Genomic DNA, 21,270 nt, shown 5'->3' on the forward strand with positions numbered 1-21,270 from the left:
AAAGCACAGTCTTGAGCTGTTTGCAGAATTTAAATCCCCCCTCAACCATCAGATCAACTGGAATCTAAGGGATGATGAGGTTGACCTTTTCTGATCCTCCTGGCATTACTTCAGTCAACTAAAGCTTGGACTCAGTGGACCTCTGCCCCAATTCTATGCTGAATTCTCCTCTGCTCAAGCCCCTTCATGAATATGCATGTACAATTAGCTTAAAACTTCCCAATTTTGCTGTCCAGGGAGACACTGCTTTGGGAAGAATCCCTGGTGTTCTCCTTAACTGCTGAAAGTAATGATAAATCCTTCCTTATCCAGATCTTTGGCTTGGTTGTGTCTATTGGCTTGATACCCACCAAGAGGCTAACCCAGTTTTCAGATAACAAAGGGTGTAGTTGGGTCTTGTACACTGTGGTGAAGGTCCCAACAAAGAAGAAAGATTGAAGCCTGTTTTAGCTTCAAGGCACGCCTGAGGCTAAGGCACATCCCAGAACAGCCGGGACTCACCCTGACATAGGGGGACGTTGCAGGGTGTACACCCCTCCACGGATCTCTGAGCAGAACATGAGATGGTCATTTGACTAATGCTCTGGACTAGCACCCCAAAGGGAAGGGCAAAAAATCTTTGACAGAGGATCATGTAAAATTGACCCAAAATACTGTACATGACTTTTGGAGAACTTGATTTTCTTCAACTTGTTGGAGGAAACATCTCTCTCCATTGGGAGTGGGAAAAGAGCAAAGGTTTTCATCAGAGCAGGAGGCAGCCAATAGCAGCTTCAGAATGCAATCAACTGCCTTATAATGAAGAGTCCCAACCTCAGCCTTGGGAATCAGCAGAGGAATACATCGTTCCTAAAGAGGCAGCAAGTAGTTATGGTCTACAAAGTCTTAAGGCTAGTTAAGCCTACCATGCTTTATGTACCTAGTATCATGATTTACTTGTTCATTTGCTCATTAATTCATTGAGTACCTATCATATGACAGACAGTAATGGACTAGATACTTGGGATAGACGAGGTCCGGATTCTGATGGAGCTAACATTCCAGCTGGAAATAGGATTGGGGGAGAGAATACTGGAATATTAAAAAAATATCACACTGAGTCTTCAGAATCTCAAGGATTTTGTGTGTATGTGTGTATATGCCTGGGCACATAGTGCAGGTTTAAATGTAAGAGTGTGTGTGTGTGTGTGTGTGTGTGTGTGTGTGAGATAAAGGTTCCGAGAAAAGGTAGTAACTGTAGATTTTCCTGGCTATGCCAGCCTCCATATAAAGAAAGTACCTACCAAATAATATTGTTGTGGGAATGCTTTTAGGTATAGGGTAGCATAAGTTAGTGAAATACCTTTTTTACTCATTTTGTTTTAAGGTTTGTTGCCTATCAAAGAAAAAATTTGATATTCAATATTGTCAAGATTACTGTGGTGAGCTAAATACTTTTATGCTACCAACTGGATTATAAATTGTTAAATCTTTCTGGAAAGCAATTTGGCAATATGTATTAAGAGCATCAGTATGTTCATCTGTTTTCAACATGTGATTATAGGGAATTTATCTTAAGGGAAATAATGTATAATGTGGGCAAAGCTTTATGCACAGAGATACTATAGCCTAATTAATAACAAAAATAAAATGCTAAAATTTTAAATTATGCATGAATAGAGAAATGGTTGTCTTGTTATTGTGTATGAATATCATGTAAATAATTAAAATTATGTGCTCAAGGGGTTTTAATGACATGGACAATATTTATGATATAGGAGGTTATACAAAAAGAACAGGATACAAATTTTTATATACTGTATATCCTTAGTATTTAAAACAATTCTATAAAATTGGGTGGAAGGAAATTGGCCAACATGCTTTATACTTTAAGCATTTTCTATGATTTGCACATGTGACTTTTATATCCAGAAATACCAATACATATTATTTTTAAAACCCTGTGTTAAAGTGGGTGTTAAATGCTTCTGTGATTGTTCCATAAAACATTAAGCCTTACTGTGGAATGATCTGGAAAATCAACACATATATAACCATAATATGAATTCAAATTTTTGCAAAATAATTTGTCAGATGGGTATATTTTAGGGCAATGAGAGCAATTTTCCTTGCTGTTTTTCTTTAGAAAGATTTTTCTTAATTTTTTAACATGACAGATGAAGGGCTGTCCTTGGTCTGTGCATGGTGAACCCAGTGAAGTAGTAGAAATGGCCTTTAATGGACAATAGGAAATGATTTCAGTTAATAGAAATAAAGGTGTGTTAGTTTAAGATTAGAACAATATACTTAAAATGTGGTCCTAGAGTCCCTTTCATTGGAATCATCACCAATAATTGTTTAAAATGTAGATTTTTCTGACCTATTAAATCAGAATCTGAGGATGGGTACTGACTGGAAAGTTATAGTTTTAATGATACACCTTAGGTAATCCTCCTGAGATTCTCTAAGATCTACAAGTTGAGGAAAAGAAGTTTGAGATTTAGACATTTTTGCCTAGGATCCTTAATAAACACTTGCTCCAATGTTTATTAAGTAAAATTAGACCTTTTTTCAATTGCATGGATCCAAACTATAAAGCACTTTGCTTCCCTGATAAGTTGGACTTGGGGGCTGGGGCCCATCTGCTGCTCGACTGCAATCTTATTAGAGAGGTTTAGATTTGGATTTCTCTGAGAGTAGACACAAGTGGTCAGTAACGTTGCTGGGACTAGTGATAGGGGACATCTTGGCTAGAAAACAGCAGCCCACCTGTTCCAGTTCCTTTGGGGGTATCCTTTGGGTGAAATGCTTGCCTAGGGCATTTAAGTCATTGCAGGGTAGAGTTCACAAGTCTCAAGGAAGCAGGCCTCCACAGAGAGCTGCAATACCCTAGAGGTTAAGAGTGTTAGAGGTAGTCACGCCCACCACCTACTATGTGCCTGTGTGAATTCAGGTCTTAGATTCTTCTCATGTAAAATGGGGTTACTACTAGTAGCAGCCTAATGATGAGAAATTGTGTGTAAATCATCTAGCACAAGGTCCAGCATGAAATAAGCACTTATATATGCTTGTAGTGATGACTTCACAAGAGCTGGACTATATAAGCTTGGGAGTCAAGCTTTTCCAGTTGATTCTTCGAAGACCATGTTAGGTATCAGAAAAGCCTGGGGACTGGAGTAATTCCAGATTATTGTGTGTTTGGGGGGGATGGCTATGGATCCAATAGTCCTTCATATGAGCTAGATTTTTAATATCTGTTGGTTTCATGGAACATCCAACCTTAATGTTACTTATTGAAATCTACCCGCTCAGGGTTGGTGTAGGACTGAACTGAGTTAGGTGAAGTATCATTCACAGAATGACTTTCATTTACATACCTTCTCCAGTTACAAAGAAAGTCGAAAGTCATTCCTGTACACACACACAAGCACACACACATACACAGCCTTAAGCCTGGCCACCTCTATTAATACTTCTGGGGTGCCACATTCTATAAAACCATTTTAGGTTCTAAAAGTGTTTCTGGCTTTATGGTGGTCCCTACCATTAAATACATTTCCATCATCATTTTCTTGACTTACTGGTAAATATTCCTTGAATAAAATGATTTGGTAGACTTGTCCCTAATTTAAACTTGCATCTGGAATTCCCTGGAGGTCCAGTGGTTAGGACTCTGCGCTTTCACTGCCAAAGGCTCAGGTTCAATCCCTGGTCGGTGAACCAAGTTCCCACAAGCTGTGTGATGTGACCAATTATCCCCCCCTGAAAAGAAACAAACAAAAAAACCCCCCAAAACTTGCATCTGCAAAGTGACAGGCATGTCTAGTGGCTTCTCAACTTTAGGCAAATAACCTCTGCCACCCTCCCCGCCCCCCTGAAACAAAGTAATCAGGTCAAGACAGTTACCATGAGCAAAAATCCTTTATCTAATCCAGTTGCCTAACACACTTCTTGAATAAACGACGTATCCTAATTTAGGATACATCACCAGATTCAAGTCAGAGAGTATCCTCTGCCAGTCCATATGAGTGCGGGTCACTGGAAGATCTCTTCGTAGAATTCTTCTTAGGGCTTCGTTTGATAACTCCTGTAATTCTTCTAAGACTGCAGCTTGAAATTTATTCTCTTGCTCTTCCACAAGCCTTGCGAAATTTAGAGCCAGTTGAGCTGGGTTAACTACTTCCAAGCTTTCTTTCAGGTCCTTGGAGATTTCGACATGAAGGTTGACACATCTGAAGAAGTGAGCTTGCACAAAAATTCTCCCTGTTACCTGGGTTAGAAATGGATTGACTTGGAAAATCCATTTCGATTTCCAAAGGCCATTCCAGTAATCTCCCTTTTCGTAGCTGTGATCTTCAATGCAAGCAATCAAGAACTCTTTATTTTTCACCGTTTTTCTCAGCACATTGCAGTTCCCCGTTGGATAGTGGTCATTCACATACAGCTTTAAGGCGCACAGAACAACAGTCCTCAGGTACTCCGTTTCATTCAGAATGATGCCGTGACTTTGGATGTCTTTTAACTGGTTTTGAAGCAGGTCGAATTTGAAAGAAAGTTTGCTCTGGTGGTCAAAAAATCGGTAGTTACTCACTACGTTGTGGTGAGACAGGAGGACCGTATTCCCATTGATGGAGAGTGGGACATAATATTTTTGGCAGTGTTGGTGGCCTGCACACTCACCTAGATGGTGCATGAGTTTTTCATCACGGATAAGCAGACAGAGATCATCAAAGACATTTACAAATTCCCCTGGAGGAGCCTGCATTAACAGTCTGAGAATTACTTTTTCTTTCTCTTTCTTACTCAGATCGCTAAGTGACATGTTTGGTTGTAGCAGAAGCAGAGCTTCTGAAATAAAGAGTGTTCAAAGATGAGAAAACATTCCATGGGACAACCTTCCCATCAAGGTGTTACACATTCAGCTTAAGATTACCATGTCTGACCATGAAAAAACAGGTTGTCTGGCAAGCTCTGAGTCTCCTGATGAAGTCATAAAGAAGCTTTCTCTATGAGGTATGGAACTTTCAGTGATATCACATTAGGTGTTCAGACCAGAAGAAAAACATGATAGTCACCTGACAGCATGGTGCGCAGCCAACCAGCTATAAGAATTTTGAAGATTTTAAGAACTTAGCCTCCAGAACAGCCTTCTTCAAAAGTGGTGTGTCTCTGTGTGCATTATATGTTGTCAGGGATCTAGAGAAGCAGCCCAGAGTTTCTAGAGAGTGTCTGGCAACCCTTTGCACCTTTTGGGGACCACGATGGCATTGATGTATAATCAGGCCCTCAGAATAACTGTCCCCAACCCAGTGGAAGCACGCTATGCTGAAAGGTTTGAGGGGTTTAAACAAAACAGTAAAAATAAAATGAGGTACGATGGCAGTTCATGGGAAAATGCCAGACAGCAAGAGATGCCTCATTTATAAACATTGTGGGTTTGGAAATGGTCATAACGTAAGCAAGAAACCAGAAAGTTTTAAGGGCAGTGAAGTGAAGAGACCACATGTTACATATGGTTTCTGTGGGATTTAAGTGTTGAGCTAACTCCAAAGAACAAAGGCAACAAACCACTGTGTTTTCTGCTTTCTTTCTAGAAAAGGGGCAGTGGCATCAGTGGATGAGTTTCAAGAAATCCCTCTCCTGCAAAGGGGCAGAGTTAATTATATTTGGAACTTGTGGCAACTCATAATGGGGAGAAACTTCTAAGCGAGGAGAAACGGAACTACAGGTCATGAAAATATGGAGAACAAATATCCACTCAGAGTGCTTTCTGTTCCTCTTTCCTCTTTTGATTTATCCCCTTTCCTTGATTCTTTTCTCATTCTTTTTGAAGAGTCCTGAACTTAAGTTTCTCTCATTTAAGCAAAAACTGCTTCCTTCCCTTTCTGCCCTGAGCTTTTCTGAGTTTCCCTAGCTTCCTGTATCTTTTTCTTATAATAACATGAGCTTTGCCATATTAAGTCATTGCCATTAGTTTGAAGGGTTTCCAATTAGTTCTAACAATCTGAAATTGAGTGTGTTGTTGAACAATTTTTACCAGTACCTTTCACGATTTTATAGACAGTCATGTTAATTCTTCTTAACCTTAGTTTTTCAATTTGAAGTGTCCTAATTTTTGTAGTTTCTCTGTAGATAATAAGCAAGCTTGATTATTTTTGTCTTCTCTTTCATACTAAATAGACACCATGACATTTTTTTTTACTCTTTTCTATGGTCGTTAAAATGTTGCTTTTTTGGGGCATACGTGTAGCCTGACATTTGGCTAATGTAGTGGTAATAATCATATCAGACATGGTTTGAACTCATTTAATGCCCCCACCTTCTGGAAGTATTAATTTGACCACTTTTCAGATGAGGAAACTAATGCTGAGAGAGATCAAGTGTTGATGTTCAGCTGTCTCCCAAGTTCACGTCTTCAGAAGATAGACTGTATTTCCCAAGTAATAGCTTGATTTCTCAAATGTTAATTTTTATTGTTTTCCTGTAATTTTTATTGTGTTATACCCTTTCATACCTTTAGCACAGAGTAGTGCCTACTTAGTTTTTTAAAAATATTATTTATCATAAAATTGTTTCCTCATTTAAGCCTGTGATAGACTCTCCTCTGAAAATAAAAACGTTGATCTGAAGAGAGGTAAAATATTCTTTAGTCATTTTAAGTACTAATGACTTTCTGTGAGAATTTCCTTAACTTCTTTTTTTTGGTGTCCTTTCGTACATGGTTTTTGTCCATGGTTCGGGATGACTTTAAATATGGAAAAATTACCCTAGAAAAAACTCTGAAATTACTTGAAAAATTAGATATTCGGTGCAATACTATTCACGTGAAGTATATTTTTAAGGTGAGATAATATCCGCCCTCTGAACACCCCACCCTAGGAAGGACTTAATCCAATATTGGAAAATGTCGATAACTACTTGGATGCTTTCTGAAGAAAATACATATGAAAGATTAGTCTCTTAAGAATTAAAGCAATTAATTATGCTAAATATATTTATAATCAAGACAAAGAGTTTAGGTAAGACGTAAAATGAGTTGTTGATAAAATTTGAAATCATGCCAGGTTATTAGTTTAGAACAATCTGCTGAGAATGCCGGAATGTTCACATCAGATTAGGACTGGTCATCTGATTAGATCAAATCATATAAATGATGAAATGGTAAGTGGATTGGATGTTAGTGATTTATAGAAGGAATGGGCAATCTTCAGAAAAATTGCATTTTTCTCACCTCAAAGCAGACAAGCCGTAAATTCTCTTTGTTTAAAGAAGAATTAGTAGGAAGGGAACCTGGATCAAGTCTGTCCCTAGAGGACAAAGGGAAAGCTCATGAAAAACAAAAGAAAAAACCAAGAGATAGCTGAGTTTTGCACTAGGAAGATGTCAGATTTCTTGGTGAGTCAGGCAAGAACACTAGACTGGCCAGCTCAGATAGTTAGGAAGATAGGCATCCTGAATATGATTTTGTTTCTTGAAAGTGAGTAGCCAGATAACACAATCTTGTTGAAATTGTTACCAACTAACACAAACCGGGAAGCTTGTGTTACCTTACCTGCGAGCTACTCAGTTAGCCTGATACAGTTTTAGGGATGTTGGCAGACGCAGGTTTCCAGTTCAGAGAAAGAAGACAGCTTGGCACTCACAAAAATAGCACCTGCCAGCGTATCGACATTTTGGTGCCATGTCTCCTAGCCCCGTTCCCAAAGTGTGATGTGAGGAGGCTCAGGTGACATGTGCGCGCGCGGTGGGTGGCATTACCTGAGAGGGACCTCAAGTTTAGAAAGCCAGAGCTTTTTTTATGGGCTGTAGGCCTGTCTGATCTTTGCCCTGGAGGCTGTCATTATCATTATTATCCTGGACGGTAAACAAACCTGCAGTTTTCCTCTGGAGGGAGATACTATCTCTTCATTACGTAAAACATCCTTGAAGAGCTAGTCCTGAAGAAAGGTGGTTGGTGCCTCTGCTTAGAAAATAAGCAGAAACACACAGCAGACCCTACAAGCATTTTTCTCAATAAGATTTAGCCCTCATGTTTACGAACCACAAAGAGGAGCTTCGAAAAAGAAAAGCTGTACTTCTCAGGAGACTGTAGTAAAAGACAAAGAATTCAGAGCTGTTTCTATGAATCCAAGTAGCTTGTGCTGCAATAAGCTATCAGAATTTTAATCAATTCATGTCTAATACCACAAGTGAAGAACACAAGTTTCTGTGAAAGACCTTTACACATAGAATTTTCCCTCTGTGGTATTGCCCGAAGGGAGAAAGAGCTATCTGCTTTCAGGTTTAATGAAATTCACATTCAACACAATATAGAGGTAGTAATATGCTAAATCTGTATCAAATGTGAAATATTGAAAATCTTATTTAGTGATTATCAAGTTGCTTTGAATTATCTGCAAGATAGAGATAGTTGTTTGAAATCCACTTGAGTAAAATGCATGCCATATTGAAAAGCGTCATGTAGAATGCTAAACAGTTATAACAAGTAAATAAGTAGCTCATTAACTGAAATTTATGATTATTTGGACATAGCAGGATTGAAGGTCTATTTTGTTTAGTAAAACCTTTTTAAAGTAGCTATGAAAACAATGTTAATTATAGAAATTAGAGGGGCAGAGTTTGCTTAGAATACTTCAAAAAACCCTTTAAAGTGAACTCAAATACTTTAGAAGCATAAATTACATATAAACAAGGCTGATGATTATGATAAACCATTCTGTTCTATTAAAATAATTCCCCTGGGCCCTCTAATAGAAAATACTTTTTTGCCTTAGGCTAAGTTGCTGTGTATGCATTAAAATGTTGATTAAGTAATATGCTCAGGGAAAATGTATTGGCTAACTGAATTTTCTGGAAAGGTGAAGACCAAGTTTAAACATCTGACTCTTTTGCTTTAACTTTTGTTGCTAATCTTTCCACACTTCAGGGTACACATTTTAGCCAGAGCAAATAAAATGAATCATGATGAATCTTTGTTTTTGGTGGCCACACACACAAAAAATGCTCAGCTGTTGTCATTAGCAAGCTCAGTGGATGTGGAGATTGTTCAGTCTATTAGATTCTAGTTGTACTTGGCAAGCCAGAAATCTCTGAGCAAATGTCTTAACCTGCAGAACGGGGATACTAATATAGTTATTTTGCAGGATGGTTCTGAATATTAAATAAGATATCGTTTGTGAATGTACCTAGTACCAAGCTAGGCATAAAGTAGGCACTCGATAAATATTAGTTGAAGCTACTTGATGATCATTCAAAAAAATATAGAAAATTACAGTACATTCATTGATTTCCTAAGAAGCTGACATAAATTCTGACATGAATTTATTTTCTAAGGTGAAATTTTATTATAAAATTTGAATAAAGATCATGTAAATTTATGACACTGTCAAAATATTGTAAACTTCTTTTTACAAAATTAATTATTGAGTCACGGCTTGAGCAGCAGTTCTCTAAGTTTCTTTTTTATCCCTTTACTAAAATTTTTTTTGATTGCTTTATTATTATCTTTAATTTGTAGCATGTCAGCTATTTTTAGGAAATATTATGTGCCATTTCAATACATATTGCTAGTCTTAGATTACACTCTTGATTTTTGCTGAGTATGAAATAGTATCGTCTTCAATTTCAAGAATTTTTATTATTATAGGACTAACCTTAAGTTTTCAAATTCTCTAAGCAGTTAGCAACCATTATTAAATCTGCAGTATGTGCATGGCACTCTGTTAGAAACAGCGGATTGTAAAAAATAAACTGTATGTCTCTTTTAAGGAGAAAAGAAATACAGAAATTATTGTTTTAGAAGTAGATTATAATAAATTTCCTAGGTAATGCTAACAGGGAATCTGAGAAGACAGAGACTCTAACTTGGGCTTTTATAAAAGATTCCATGGTGGAGGTGGCATTCTTGCTGGACCTTGAGGAGTGAAAAGCAATATGTGTAGATCACATTGCTAGAAATGGTTGAAGAATCACAGGTAAGCAGCCATGACTTGAGTGTAGGATGCTCCAAGGGGAGTGGTGAGAAATAGCTGCAAGCGCAAGTTATGGCCAGATGATAAAAATCCTGACTGGTAGGCCGTGGAATTTGGACTTGCTTTTGTAGGCAGTGGGTAGCCATTGACATTTTTTGAGCAGGGAAATATTGCATATTTTAGGATAAATCTGCCAGCAGTATAGAATGGATTGGGAGTTAGAAGGCAGAGAGATGAGCTAGGATATTTCTCTGCTGCCTCTGCCCTACAAATCTGCAACTTGGGTCAGTTCAGGCACTTATATTTGTGTTTTGTTCCACCTCGAGTTTATGATTTCCTACCTTAGTTGGTTCTCCAGAGTCTAAGTTTATTTTTAATCTTAAATAAATTGCACCATATCCTCTTCTAAATGTTACAGTCTCTCTTTTAGCAGATAAACTGAAAGAATCCTTTACGTTTCTTCCTGCAACTTCTTCAGTGTTTCATTGCAATAAATTTTGCCTTCACACCTATTTTGAAAACCTCTTTATTTCAAAAATGCTAAATTCAATGGTTAGCTTCTCCATGCATTTTATTTATCGCTCTTTTCTTAAACTTCTCTCTATTCTAACTCCTAAGACATAACTCTCTCCAAGTTTTTCTTTAAAATTTCATATCATTCCTCCATCTGTCCTGCTAGCATTCCTCTTCTGTTCTCCTCTTAAAGTTGAGTTCTTAATTTTCTTTCTTTTTACTTAACAAACTCTTCCTGAGCAATCTTAATGAGTCTTTCTCTGCCCCCACCCCCAATTTTATTGAGACATAATTGACATATAGTATGGTATTAGCTTTAGGTATAACAGCATGATGATTTGATATATGTAATATTATGAAGTGATACCATGATAAGTTTAGTAGACATTTATCTCTTCACATAGGTACAGATTTTTTTTCTTGTGATGGGAGACTTTAAGAGTACTTTCTTAGCAACTTTCAAATATATGATATAGCAGTATTATCTATAGTTACTACACTGTACAGTACATCCCAGAATGATTTATCTTATGCCTGGAAGTTTGTACTTTTTGACCACCTTCATCCATCCTGCCCCTCTTCTACGCCCTAGCTGTTCTCATCCACTTCACCATAGCTAAAGAACCACTAATCTGTTCTCTAGCTATGAGTTCATTTTTTTTTTTAGATTCCATATGTACGTAAGATCATACAGTATTTGTCTTTGCCCGTCTGACTTATTTCACTTAGCCTAATGCCCTCAAGGTCCGTGCATGACATCACAAATTACAGAATTTCCTTTTTTTTTTTTTTTTGCGGTACATGGGCTTCTCACTGTTGTGGCCTCTCCCGTTGCGGAGTACAGGCTCCGGACGCGCAGGCTCAGCGGCCATGGCTCACGGGCCCAGCCGCTCTGCGGCATGTGGGATCTTCCCGGACCGGGGCACGAACCCGTATCCCCTGCATCGGCAGGCGGACTCTCAACCACTGCGCCACCAGGGGAGCCCTCCTTCTTTTTTATGGGTGAAAAATATTATATATATTTATATGATATACACACACACACACATATATATCTCATATTCTCTTTATCCATGTAGGTTGTTTCCATGCCTTGAGTATTGTAAATAATGCTGCAATGAACACGGGGTGGTGCAGATAGCTTTTCAAGATAGTGATTTCGTTTCCTTTGAATGAGTGCCAAGAAGTGAACTTGTTGAATGATATGGTAGTTCTATTTTTAGTTTTTTGAGGAACTTCCATATTGTTTATGACCATTATTTCAACTCTTTATCAAGTAATTCACTTATTTCTGTTTTAATAACGTCTGTTTCTGGGGTTTTATCTTGTTCTTTTGTTTGGAACATATTCCTCTGTTTCTTCATTTTCCTTTACTCTCTGTCGGTTTCTGTGCCTTGGTTCTGGTTTGTCTCTCAACCTCTGTGATAGTGCAAGCAGCCTACTTCATTCTTAATGGCTCCCAGTCATTGAGGGTGTACCAGGACCTGGCAGTGTCTCATAACAGAGGATCAGGCAGCATCTAGATGCAGGCTGATTGGAAGCTGGACCCTCAGGCAGCAGCTTGTAAGGTGTGCAAATAGACATCTTTCAGGAAAAGACTGGAAGATGGGGGCATCAGTCCATCCCCTCTGAGCGGAGCCCCAGAGGGACTGCCAGCCAAGGACTTTCTCTTTTTTTGTCAGGGTTCTCCTGAACCCGTGAACACAAGCCCCACTGGCGGCCAGACCCATGCTATCAAGGGGTGTGTCCTCTGGGAAACAGCTTGTGTGCACAAGCTCCTGGCCTTGGCGACAGTCTCCAAGGTATGGAAATAGGCCTTCTTCAGGAAAGACTGGGACTTGGGTGCCTCTGGCTGCTGTATCTGTGCAACAGAAGCAGAAGGAAACAGAATGAAAAAAGAGAAAAAACCAAGTTTGCCAGGTAGTTTAAACAAGTATGTCAGAGTTTGGGAAGAAAGTTGCAAGTCATATGATTTCCTAGAATATATTCTGAATACTTTGTTTTTTAGTGTAATTTCAGAGATAATTTTAAATGTTACATTTTATTTTAAAATTTCTTGTTTTGATAGATCAGCTTTCTCATGATGTCATTTTTAAAGCAACATTTCATCTTTTTACTAACAAACTGAGCAATGGAGAATGGTAACAAAATGAAAAGGCTTAATTCTGTTTTCTAAACTGTACTATCAGGATGACTAACAATAGAATTATTTTAATATGTTCTTTTATCCTCCTGTATTCAGTCATTCATTTAAACATATAATCACTAGCCTCCTACTTTAGGGGAGGTCCAGTACCAGGTACTGGGAATAAAAATAAGTATAAAATATCTACCTTCATGGGATTCATAGTCTTAAGGTAAAAGATATATTTTAAAATTATACATAAATAATGAAAGAGTTGTTTGGGAAAGTTCTTTTTGTAATGCTTGCAAAGAATAACCACTTAATGAGCTTCGTGGTTTTTTTTTTTTTGTAAACAGGAGAAAGATGGCTTCATTACTCTTATTTTATGTTGTAAACTGTAAATGATTAATATGTAACATTTTAAAACGCTATAGTATTCCCTGCAGTGGGGCCTGAGATTTTGCATATTTTCTGTAATATGTTTTTAAAAATAGTTTTCTTACACTCCCTAGCTTTAGGGAGATTTTTAGCTCCTTTATCCAATTAAATGAACATATTTCACCAGGATCATAAAATTGTTTAGGTGCTGGACCAAGTTCTGAAGACCTCAGTCAGACACTCTTATAAGTACTTAGGATACAAGAAACAGATGACAGACTTCCTGTCTGAGACAATTTGGCATTTCTAGAAGAGAAGTAGAAAAAAAGGCTTTAATTTCAGTGTAATAAACCCTAGGAGAGAAGAAGGTACAGAATCGTATAAGAATCCTGAGTAGGACTCTCTAACATGGGCTGAGGAAGAGACACAGAGGGACATAAGGGATGACTTCTAGAGAAGGACACTTTTTCAAGGATTAGTAGAAATTCGTAAGTTAAGAAGTACAATAAAAGAAGGGCATTCCAGACAGAAGAAACAGCCTTTACAATAGCAAGAGACAGCTTGATGTTTATACTGCAACTCATTCAGAGCACAGGCAGTGTGAAGTGCAAGGGAGAAGGTGAGGGAAGAAACCATCAGTGATGTCTTCAAGGGTCTTGGATTCCACACAACAGTTTGGATTTTGTCCTGAAGACAAAGGAGAAACGCTGAGAAATTTAAGAGAGTTAAAGAGATCAGACTTGTATTTGACACAGTTTATTTCTGCACATATACTCTCAATACGTGCAATGGTGTATTGTTTTCTCTTTCCTCCCATTGCTTGTCCTTATTGTTCTGGAGTTAGTTCAGGTCCTGGTCTACCATGCCTGTGAGACTGGGGACAATTTACATAAGATTTTTGACCTTCAGTTCCCTCCTACAGGGGAGATGTTAATACATTGGTACCCTACAAGTTGTGGCTGCTGTTACGTGCCTCAGTACTCAGATTTGAACCTTCCTTGCTTATCACTTTTCTTCTTCTTTCTTCCCTTCTGCTGACGCTCTGTCATCTTTCTTCTGCTTATTACTTACCCTTTGTTGCTTTCCTTTTCCTTTTCTCTTTCTATCAAAATTAGAACTTCCCATTTTCAGCGATACGATTCTCACCTCTTGTGTGTGGTTTTTCTTTTTTGGTAATTTGATTAATTTTTGACCCTTCATTTCCTTTGGGTTTGATCAGTTGTAGCAATTATTTGTATTTGTGGAATTTTGTTTCAACTTTATATCTCTAATTCTTTCTAGTATCAGATAACAACTTCAATCTTTAGGGAAAAACAAAACAGAACGAGTTACCAGAGGACATTTCAGATGGTCAAGTTTATATCCTGCTTGAAAGAAGCAGAATTTTCATTGCTTAGTGGATAAAGTATATCTTATCGTATGCTGCTATTCAGTAAGACAAAAGTTTTTAATTCATACAATTTTACATGACAAAATGTTTCGGGAATTACAGGCACACTTTGATTTTTATTGACTTGCATAAGATCTTATGACAAATTATGAGCAAAATGGAGCTAAATTAAAAACAAAATTAATTCTGTAACATTGACTTATGTGGACCTCAAGATCCAAAATTTCAAAACAGTAAGTTGAACTTCATAGTCTACTGAGATTATTGATAATATGAATTATTTTTAAGATTTTGTAATTTTAAGGTGCTATTATTGTTTAATGAGCTCTGGAGACCCAACTTCTTATTTGACGACCACCGATTCCAATCTTCTTCCCAAGCTTATCACCGTCTCATTCCCAATGGGGCTCCATTCCAGCCCCTGCTTCTTCAAGCTGCTGTGTACGTGTAAATTAATGCTCCTCCTTGAACTAAGCTGGTGCTCTTCCTACTTGATTCCCAGCTCAGACTGTTTCTTGGATTCCTCAGATCAAACTCTCCGGTAGCCACCAGTGAACTTTTCCTAAAAAAGTGAAGAGATCATTTCCAGCATGTTTATCCTCTGTTGTACCTTAGGGTTGTTTTATAGTTAAATTTGTCAAAAGATGAGACACTAGGCTGGAGGGTGTGAGGGAAACAGACATAGATAAGACCTAACAATACACTGATATCTCCATCCTCATAGCAACCTGTGACATAAGTAGTGCTATCTATCCCCATTTTGCAGATGAAGAGTATGAAGCTCATAGTTTAATTTAGAAGTTCAAAATCCCACATGCTTTGGAGCTGGGAATATAATGTCAGCTCAGGCTGTCTACAGATCGTCAGCTTTTCACCACAATACAGTGGCCCTTTAACAGGAACTTTTTGTACTTAAGCTTAAGTACTGCAATGTATTGAGAAAATTAAAATATAAATAGCCTCTTTGGAAATTAAATGTCCTTCTAAGGTGTACTTCCTATACCTCAGTTTTTTATTTGTAAGTGGTACTCTAATTCTACTAGTTATTCTAACTCTCCCCAACTCCAGACTTTCTTGACTTCTCTCCCTCATGCATCTAAAATGTTAATGTGTTGAATCCTTCTGACTTGTCTCTTCATAATTTTACTGACACTTGTTCTTTAGTTTCTACTCACCACCTCCCACCTGGATGGCATCTTCTCTCTTCCCTTACCTGCAGTTCTCCTTCTCTTCCCATCGGTAATGCACAACTAATCACAACTAAACCTCTCCTATGCTAGTCATTTTCCTACTCAGAACCTCACAGTGATTCTGTTACTTTAAATAACTGGACCCAGCCCACTTTCCTGTCTCTTATCTCATAAAGTTCAAGTGTGAATTTTCCAGAACAACCAGGTGAAGCTACTCTTTCTCATCGAAACTGACCTTGTTTGTCCCTCTCCCAGTTCCTTCAGTGATTATGCAGATTCCATGTCCTCAAAGTATTTCCACCTATTGCAGCTTCTGTATTTACAGTGATCTTGAATGACTGATTTATTCTGACATTTATGGTGCAGGATGCCTATTGATGACACGGGGTTACATACTGTTTGGATGGTTTCAAGAAGCTACTCAAATAGACTAGAATAGAAAAATGAAATGTGTAATTGAAAGATAACCTAGAATCCTCATCTTCTCCCATACTTCTTTCCATTCCAACTATGGCAATTGGGTTGTTTTTGTTTTGTTTTTTACAGAGAGGGTCTTCTTATTTCTGACCATTTATTTACAAATATCCACCCAGGAATAACTCCAGCATGTTCATCTCAAGCCTGTATCCCCCTCCAGATATTTAGATTCATATTTCTGCGTCTGTAGGACACATGTCCCTGAAAGTTCCATGACCTCTCAGAGTCAGCATTTCCCTCTGCAATCCTGCACCCCTGCTGGATCACCTTTCCTTTCCCATTCAGACCGAGCAGATCTAAAACCACAGGTCTGTTTTCCCTTCATGATGGACCCATGTCCTAGATTTCAGTTTCCAAGTGCCCAAAACAAAGCTTTTGATAGAGGAAACCAACTAGGCAGGGACAAAACAACAGACTATAGTGAGCTCTATGGGATGGCATATGTTATCACCACAGTGAGGAGAAGGTCTGAGGTAAATCCAAATGGTTCTGGGATATCCTAAGTCTGGAAGAATCTCTAGCAGCTTCCCCTGAATTCGGGCAAGTCTTTCCGGGTAAAGAACTGCGTAAGGGCTCTAACTCTCCCCAGGGGCAGGATACACTTCTTCACTTAAACTGGGCAGCTCTGGCCACTGGGTTTTAAGTGGTGATGATCCATTAACCTTTCCCCAACTTTGGCACCATTTCATGCACTTTTATGTATTTTATCTGAAATAAGAATCCAATGTAACTTCTTTCCAGTATAAGTTGGTATATATGTTACACAAATACTCTAACGTCTTCATTTTGTGTATTTTTTATGTTCACAATGTGAGCCCACCAGTCATTTTTTTTTAGTAGGATAATGACAGGCTAAAGCAAGGAAGAATCACCATAGAAGAATTTAGAACAATTTATCGAATTATTGCACACAGAGAAGAAATTATTGAGATTTTCAACACGTATTCTGAAAACCGGAAATTTCTTTTTGAAAAGAATCTGGCCCAATTTTTGACACAAGAGCAGTATACACTTGACATTAATAAAAGTATTGCTTCTGAGATCATTCAAAAATATGAGCCTATTGAAGAAGGTATGCTTGTATTTCAAAGTTTTATCAAATATTTATATGCAAACTATTTTTTAAGATTTGCACTTATTAAATTCAAATTTTTGATTAGGTCAGATTTCTTATGGGTAATATTATACGTTGGCTGTTTTAATTTCATATTTTACAGACAGCAGATGTATCTTTTAGAAAGCTTTGTTGTGTAACAGTGGCATTCTTTCATTGTCCTGTTCCTTTCTTTTAGCTGCTTCTGTATATCTCTCAGGTGTTCAGAGATTAGCTTATTCAGGAAGAGCAAAATGAGGATTCTATTACAAGTACTGTAATGGAAGAAAGGGTCTTGATATTCATTAATAAGATAAAAACCCAGGTATAGGCACTTTTCCATTTTTATACACTATCTTATTGAAAAATATATGAATGTTAAATTAGCTATATGAAAACAATTCTAGGAAAGAATAAAACATTATAAAATCACTAATTTCCCTGTTGTTTATATACATAATTGTCTACAACATTTCATAAACATTAAAACATTTTTTCTTTATTTTTTGAATGCAGTCATCTGGTTTAAGTTCAATGACCATTTTGGCTAGTGAGCTGTATAGTTTTTTTTTTTTTTTTGTCATATAGTTTTTGATCTCTGTCTCATCTTTCATTGGCTAAAATATTTCAATTTTTTCCATTTATGTTTATTTTTAAATAAAATAATAAATAATAATGTAATAAAATATGCACAAGAAACACTATTAAAGCATGCTGTTTAACCCTACAGAAATTAATAGAATAGCTCAAAATATTTATTAACAAGGGATATATGAAAGCCCAAGTTCTGCCTTTGAAAACTGGTTTATGGCCATCAATGCTTAACATACTATAATATGGGTCCTAACAAAACAAGACTTATTCCTTCATGGGCTCGTACATTCATAATTTATTCAAATGTTTATCTGTGGCCACTGAGTATGGTTCTAGGAGCTGGGGATACAGTGGAGAACAAGGCAAACTAGGTTTCATATTCCTGATGGGGGTTGGAGGGAGATTGACAATAAATAATTAAACATACAAATGGATAATTTCAGGGAGTGCTACGTACTGTGAAAAAAATAAAATAGAGAGTAGACAAGCACGAGGTCTAGCTCTAATTGGTTGTTTTTTATTTTTTAAACAACTTTATTAGAGCATAATTGCTTTACAATGGTGTGTCAGTTTCTGCTTTATAACAAAGTGAATCAGTTATACATATGTCCCCATAGCTTGGTTGTTTAGGAGAGTCGTCGATGGGGATGCGATATTTGAGCTAAGACGTAAGTGGTGAGAAAGAACTAGACATGTGACAAGAGAAGTGTTGGCCCTGAGTTGGAGAATCGAGGAACAAGAGGAGGACAGTGTGGTTGGAACCTGGAGAATGAGGGCTAAAAGCGTTTGGACAGGGATTAAGTCATGTTGGTCTTGTTGGCCACAATTAAGATTTTGGCTCATGATTCAGTGCCACGTAAAGACCTTGGAGGCTTTTAAGTACCATGGTGGTAAGACTGAAGATAGTGCTAGTAAGAGTTTGGTCTGATCACGATTAAAACTTTGCAGGTTTGCAACAAGATAAAGAGCTTGCATCAGAACGTAAAAAAAGTACATCTCTAAGCACATCTGATGAGTCCAGCTGACTTCCTTCCTTTCAATAGCAAAGACTTTCTCTGAGAAAGTAGTGAATTGATTTAGGCTCTGGTTCAAGCTCTTTATGTCATTGCCACCTGGAAACAACCAGTTCACAGACAAGCACTTTTAGTAGCATTATTCCAGTCAATATTCAAAAAAAAAATGGCCACTGTTACCTGCAGGTGGTAAGTTAAAAGATACAAAGGGATAATGGGATGGTGCCAGTGACATCTTGGAATTGTGTTTGTATTTTAACCATAATATTACACTGTTCATCTATTTCATCTTTTGGGCCTTACTCTGCTTCCATTCAGATAGTTTCACACAGCCAAGACCTTGCATTTCATTTACATGGCTATTGATCACTTTAGAGACTTATTAAGGTCAATTTGAATTATGATCTTACAGTCCCAAATGCTGCCAAGTTTCTCAGTCTCATCCCACATTGATACTTGACATATGTCAATACCAAATAAGGAAAACCTCATTTTATTTTAAAAATAAAAATCCATGAGATTAATTCTCAGTCTGGTAGTTTTTAAAGGCATAAGAGGAGTTTGTTTTCTATTCCAGTACCAAAGATAGTTACTTAATTAGTTAATAGTTCAAAAGGGCTATAGGCCAATCACTGCTAATTGCACTGGGAAAAAGAATAAATTCATGCAAATCATTACTATTAAAATATATGATGCCTTTGCCCCATACACTCACATGTTTCTAAATTTGCATAACTTTGAAATAGTTTGCATGACTGTAAGCATTTTATGTATTTTCTTCTAGCTTTCATTTTTTAAACCAAAATTGTAAGAGCATTTTGAATGCTGGCTTTTTCATTTTTATGATGTCATAAACATTTACTTATGTCACTGTATATTTTTTTTCTGATACATTATTTGTAACGGCTGCTTAGTATTGTATCATAGCTTGAGATTTAATTTGTTTCCTCCCCTCATTAATTTTCCTTTTATAAATAATGCTAGTGTGAGCATTCTTGCACATCCATCTTTGTCTGAGGCTCTATTTCTGTAGTATAAATTCCCAGAAATAAAATTCTTTGCCAAGGATCAACACTCTCTATTCTAAAGTGAATACTCACACCAACTTTTAATTTGAGGCAAACTGAGTAATCAGCAGCAAAAGCAACAGTAACTAACCTTTATAGAGCTAATATATAAAGTTAGTATACAGGGATGGGTGTTATGATTACAGTAAGTCCCCTACATACGAACGAGTTCTGTTCTGAGAGCGAATTTGTAAATCCAATTTGTTCGTAAGTCCAACAAAGTTAGCCTAGGTACCCAGCTAACACAATCGGCTATATAGTACTGTACTGTAATAGGTTTATAATACTTTTCACACAAATAATACATAAAAAACAAACAAACACAAAAAATAAAGAGAACATTTTTAATCTTACAGTACAGTACCTTGAAAAGTACAGTAGTACCAGCTACATCACTGCTGCTTTTACGCTTGCTTCTGGACATCCTGGGCTTGAAGTAAAGATACTGTACTACTTTATACAGTACTGTACAGTAAAGTATACAGAAGCACAGCCACTTGTAGAGGATGCATGCACGTGACAATGTACGCCAGACACATGAACTAACTTATGTGATAGGACAGGCAAATGCAAGTTTGCATCTTTGCAAGTCGCAACTTGAAGATTTGTATGTAGGGGACTTACTGTACCACCATTCCAAAGATAGGGAGAAGTTAATTAACAGGCTCCTCATATAACAAATAAATGGATTTAACCCAAGCTGTCTCATTCCAGAGCCAGTATTCTGCTTAAATAGATAATTTTGGTTTATATGATACTGAGTATAAAAGTTCAGAGATCATTTGCTAAAGATGGTAATATGCAAATGACTCAGCAATTGCATTTATAGGCATGCACCCAACAGAAACATGTACATATTTGCACCAAAAGACATGTCCTGGTTGTTGATAGCAGAACTTTTTATAATAACCCCAAACTGGAAATAATCTAAATGCCCATCAAGAATAGAATTGATAAACAAATTGTGGTGTACTCACACAATAGAAAGCTATATACAAATGGGAATAAAAAATGTCTAACTGTGTGCATCTACAAGAATAAATCTTATAAACAATGTCAGGCAAAATAAACCGGTCACAAAAAAATACATATTGTGTGAGTGCATTTATATAAAACACAAAAACCAGGGAAAATGGAATCTATGCTGGTAGAAGCCAGACCGTTGAATACACTTGGGGGTGGGGTGTGGGTGGAGGAAGACTAGAAAGTTAGCAGGAGGCAGTCTTCTGGGGTGCTGCTCTGTTCTTTCACCTTGGTGCTGGTTACATAGATGTTTAGCTTGTGGAAATGAATGGATCTATGACATATGTACTTTTCTTGTATGTATTTTTAAAATATTAAAAATCAGAGATGATTAAATAATATATAATCTACTTGAATGTTGATATAAAAGAACTAAATATAAGAACCTTAGAAAAATTTGCTTCCAAAGAAACATTAAAAATAGTATTAATATTAATTCTAAATGAATATTCTAGAA

General features: G+C 37.1%; 2 protein-coding genes across 2 annotated transcripts in view; one reads left to right on the top strand and one right to left on the bottom strand.

The window, feature by feature from the left end:
• Positions 1–3,901: 3,901 nt before the first annotated feature.
• On the bottom strand, positions 3,902–4,801 carry CAPZA3 (capping actin protein of muscle Z-line subunit alpha 3). The gene has a single exon (XM_030841414.2). It carries the CDS (start codon positions 4,799–4,801, stop codon positions 3,902–3,904), a length of 900 nt encoding a protein of 299 aa, XP_030697274.2.
• Positions 4,802–5,718: 917 nt separating this feature from the next.
• Positions 5,719–21,270, top strand: part of PLCZ1 (phospholipase C zeta 1) — a 42,587-nt gene continuing 27,035 nt past the window's right edge. The window contains exons 1-3 of the mRNA XM_030841376.2: positions 5,719–5,729; positions 6,698–6,821; positions 16,864–17,095. Coding sequence (XP_030697236.2) covers positions 5,719–5,729; positions 6,698–6,821; positions 16,864–17,095 — 367 coding nt within the window. The remainder of the gene's footprint in view (positions 5,730–6,697; positions 6,822–16,863; positions 17,096–21,270) is intronic.

This window comes from Globicephala melas, chromosome 10, assembly GCF_963455315.2.
Source record: "Globicephala melas chromosome 10, mGloMel1.2, whole genome shotgun sequence".
Taxonomy (NCBI): Eukaryota; Metazoa; Chordata; class Mammalia; order Artiodactyla; family Delphinidae; genus Globicephala; species Globicephala melas.

Excerpts from the sequence above, each read along its gene's own strand:
- CAPZA3 (XM_030841414.2), bottom strand. The coding sequence starts at position 4,801 with ATGTCACTTAGCGATCTGAGTAAGAAAGAGAAAGAAAAAGTAATTCTC.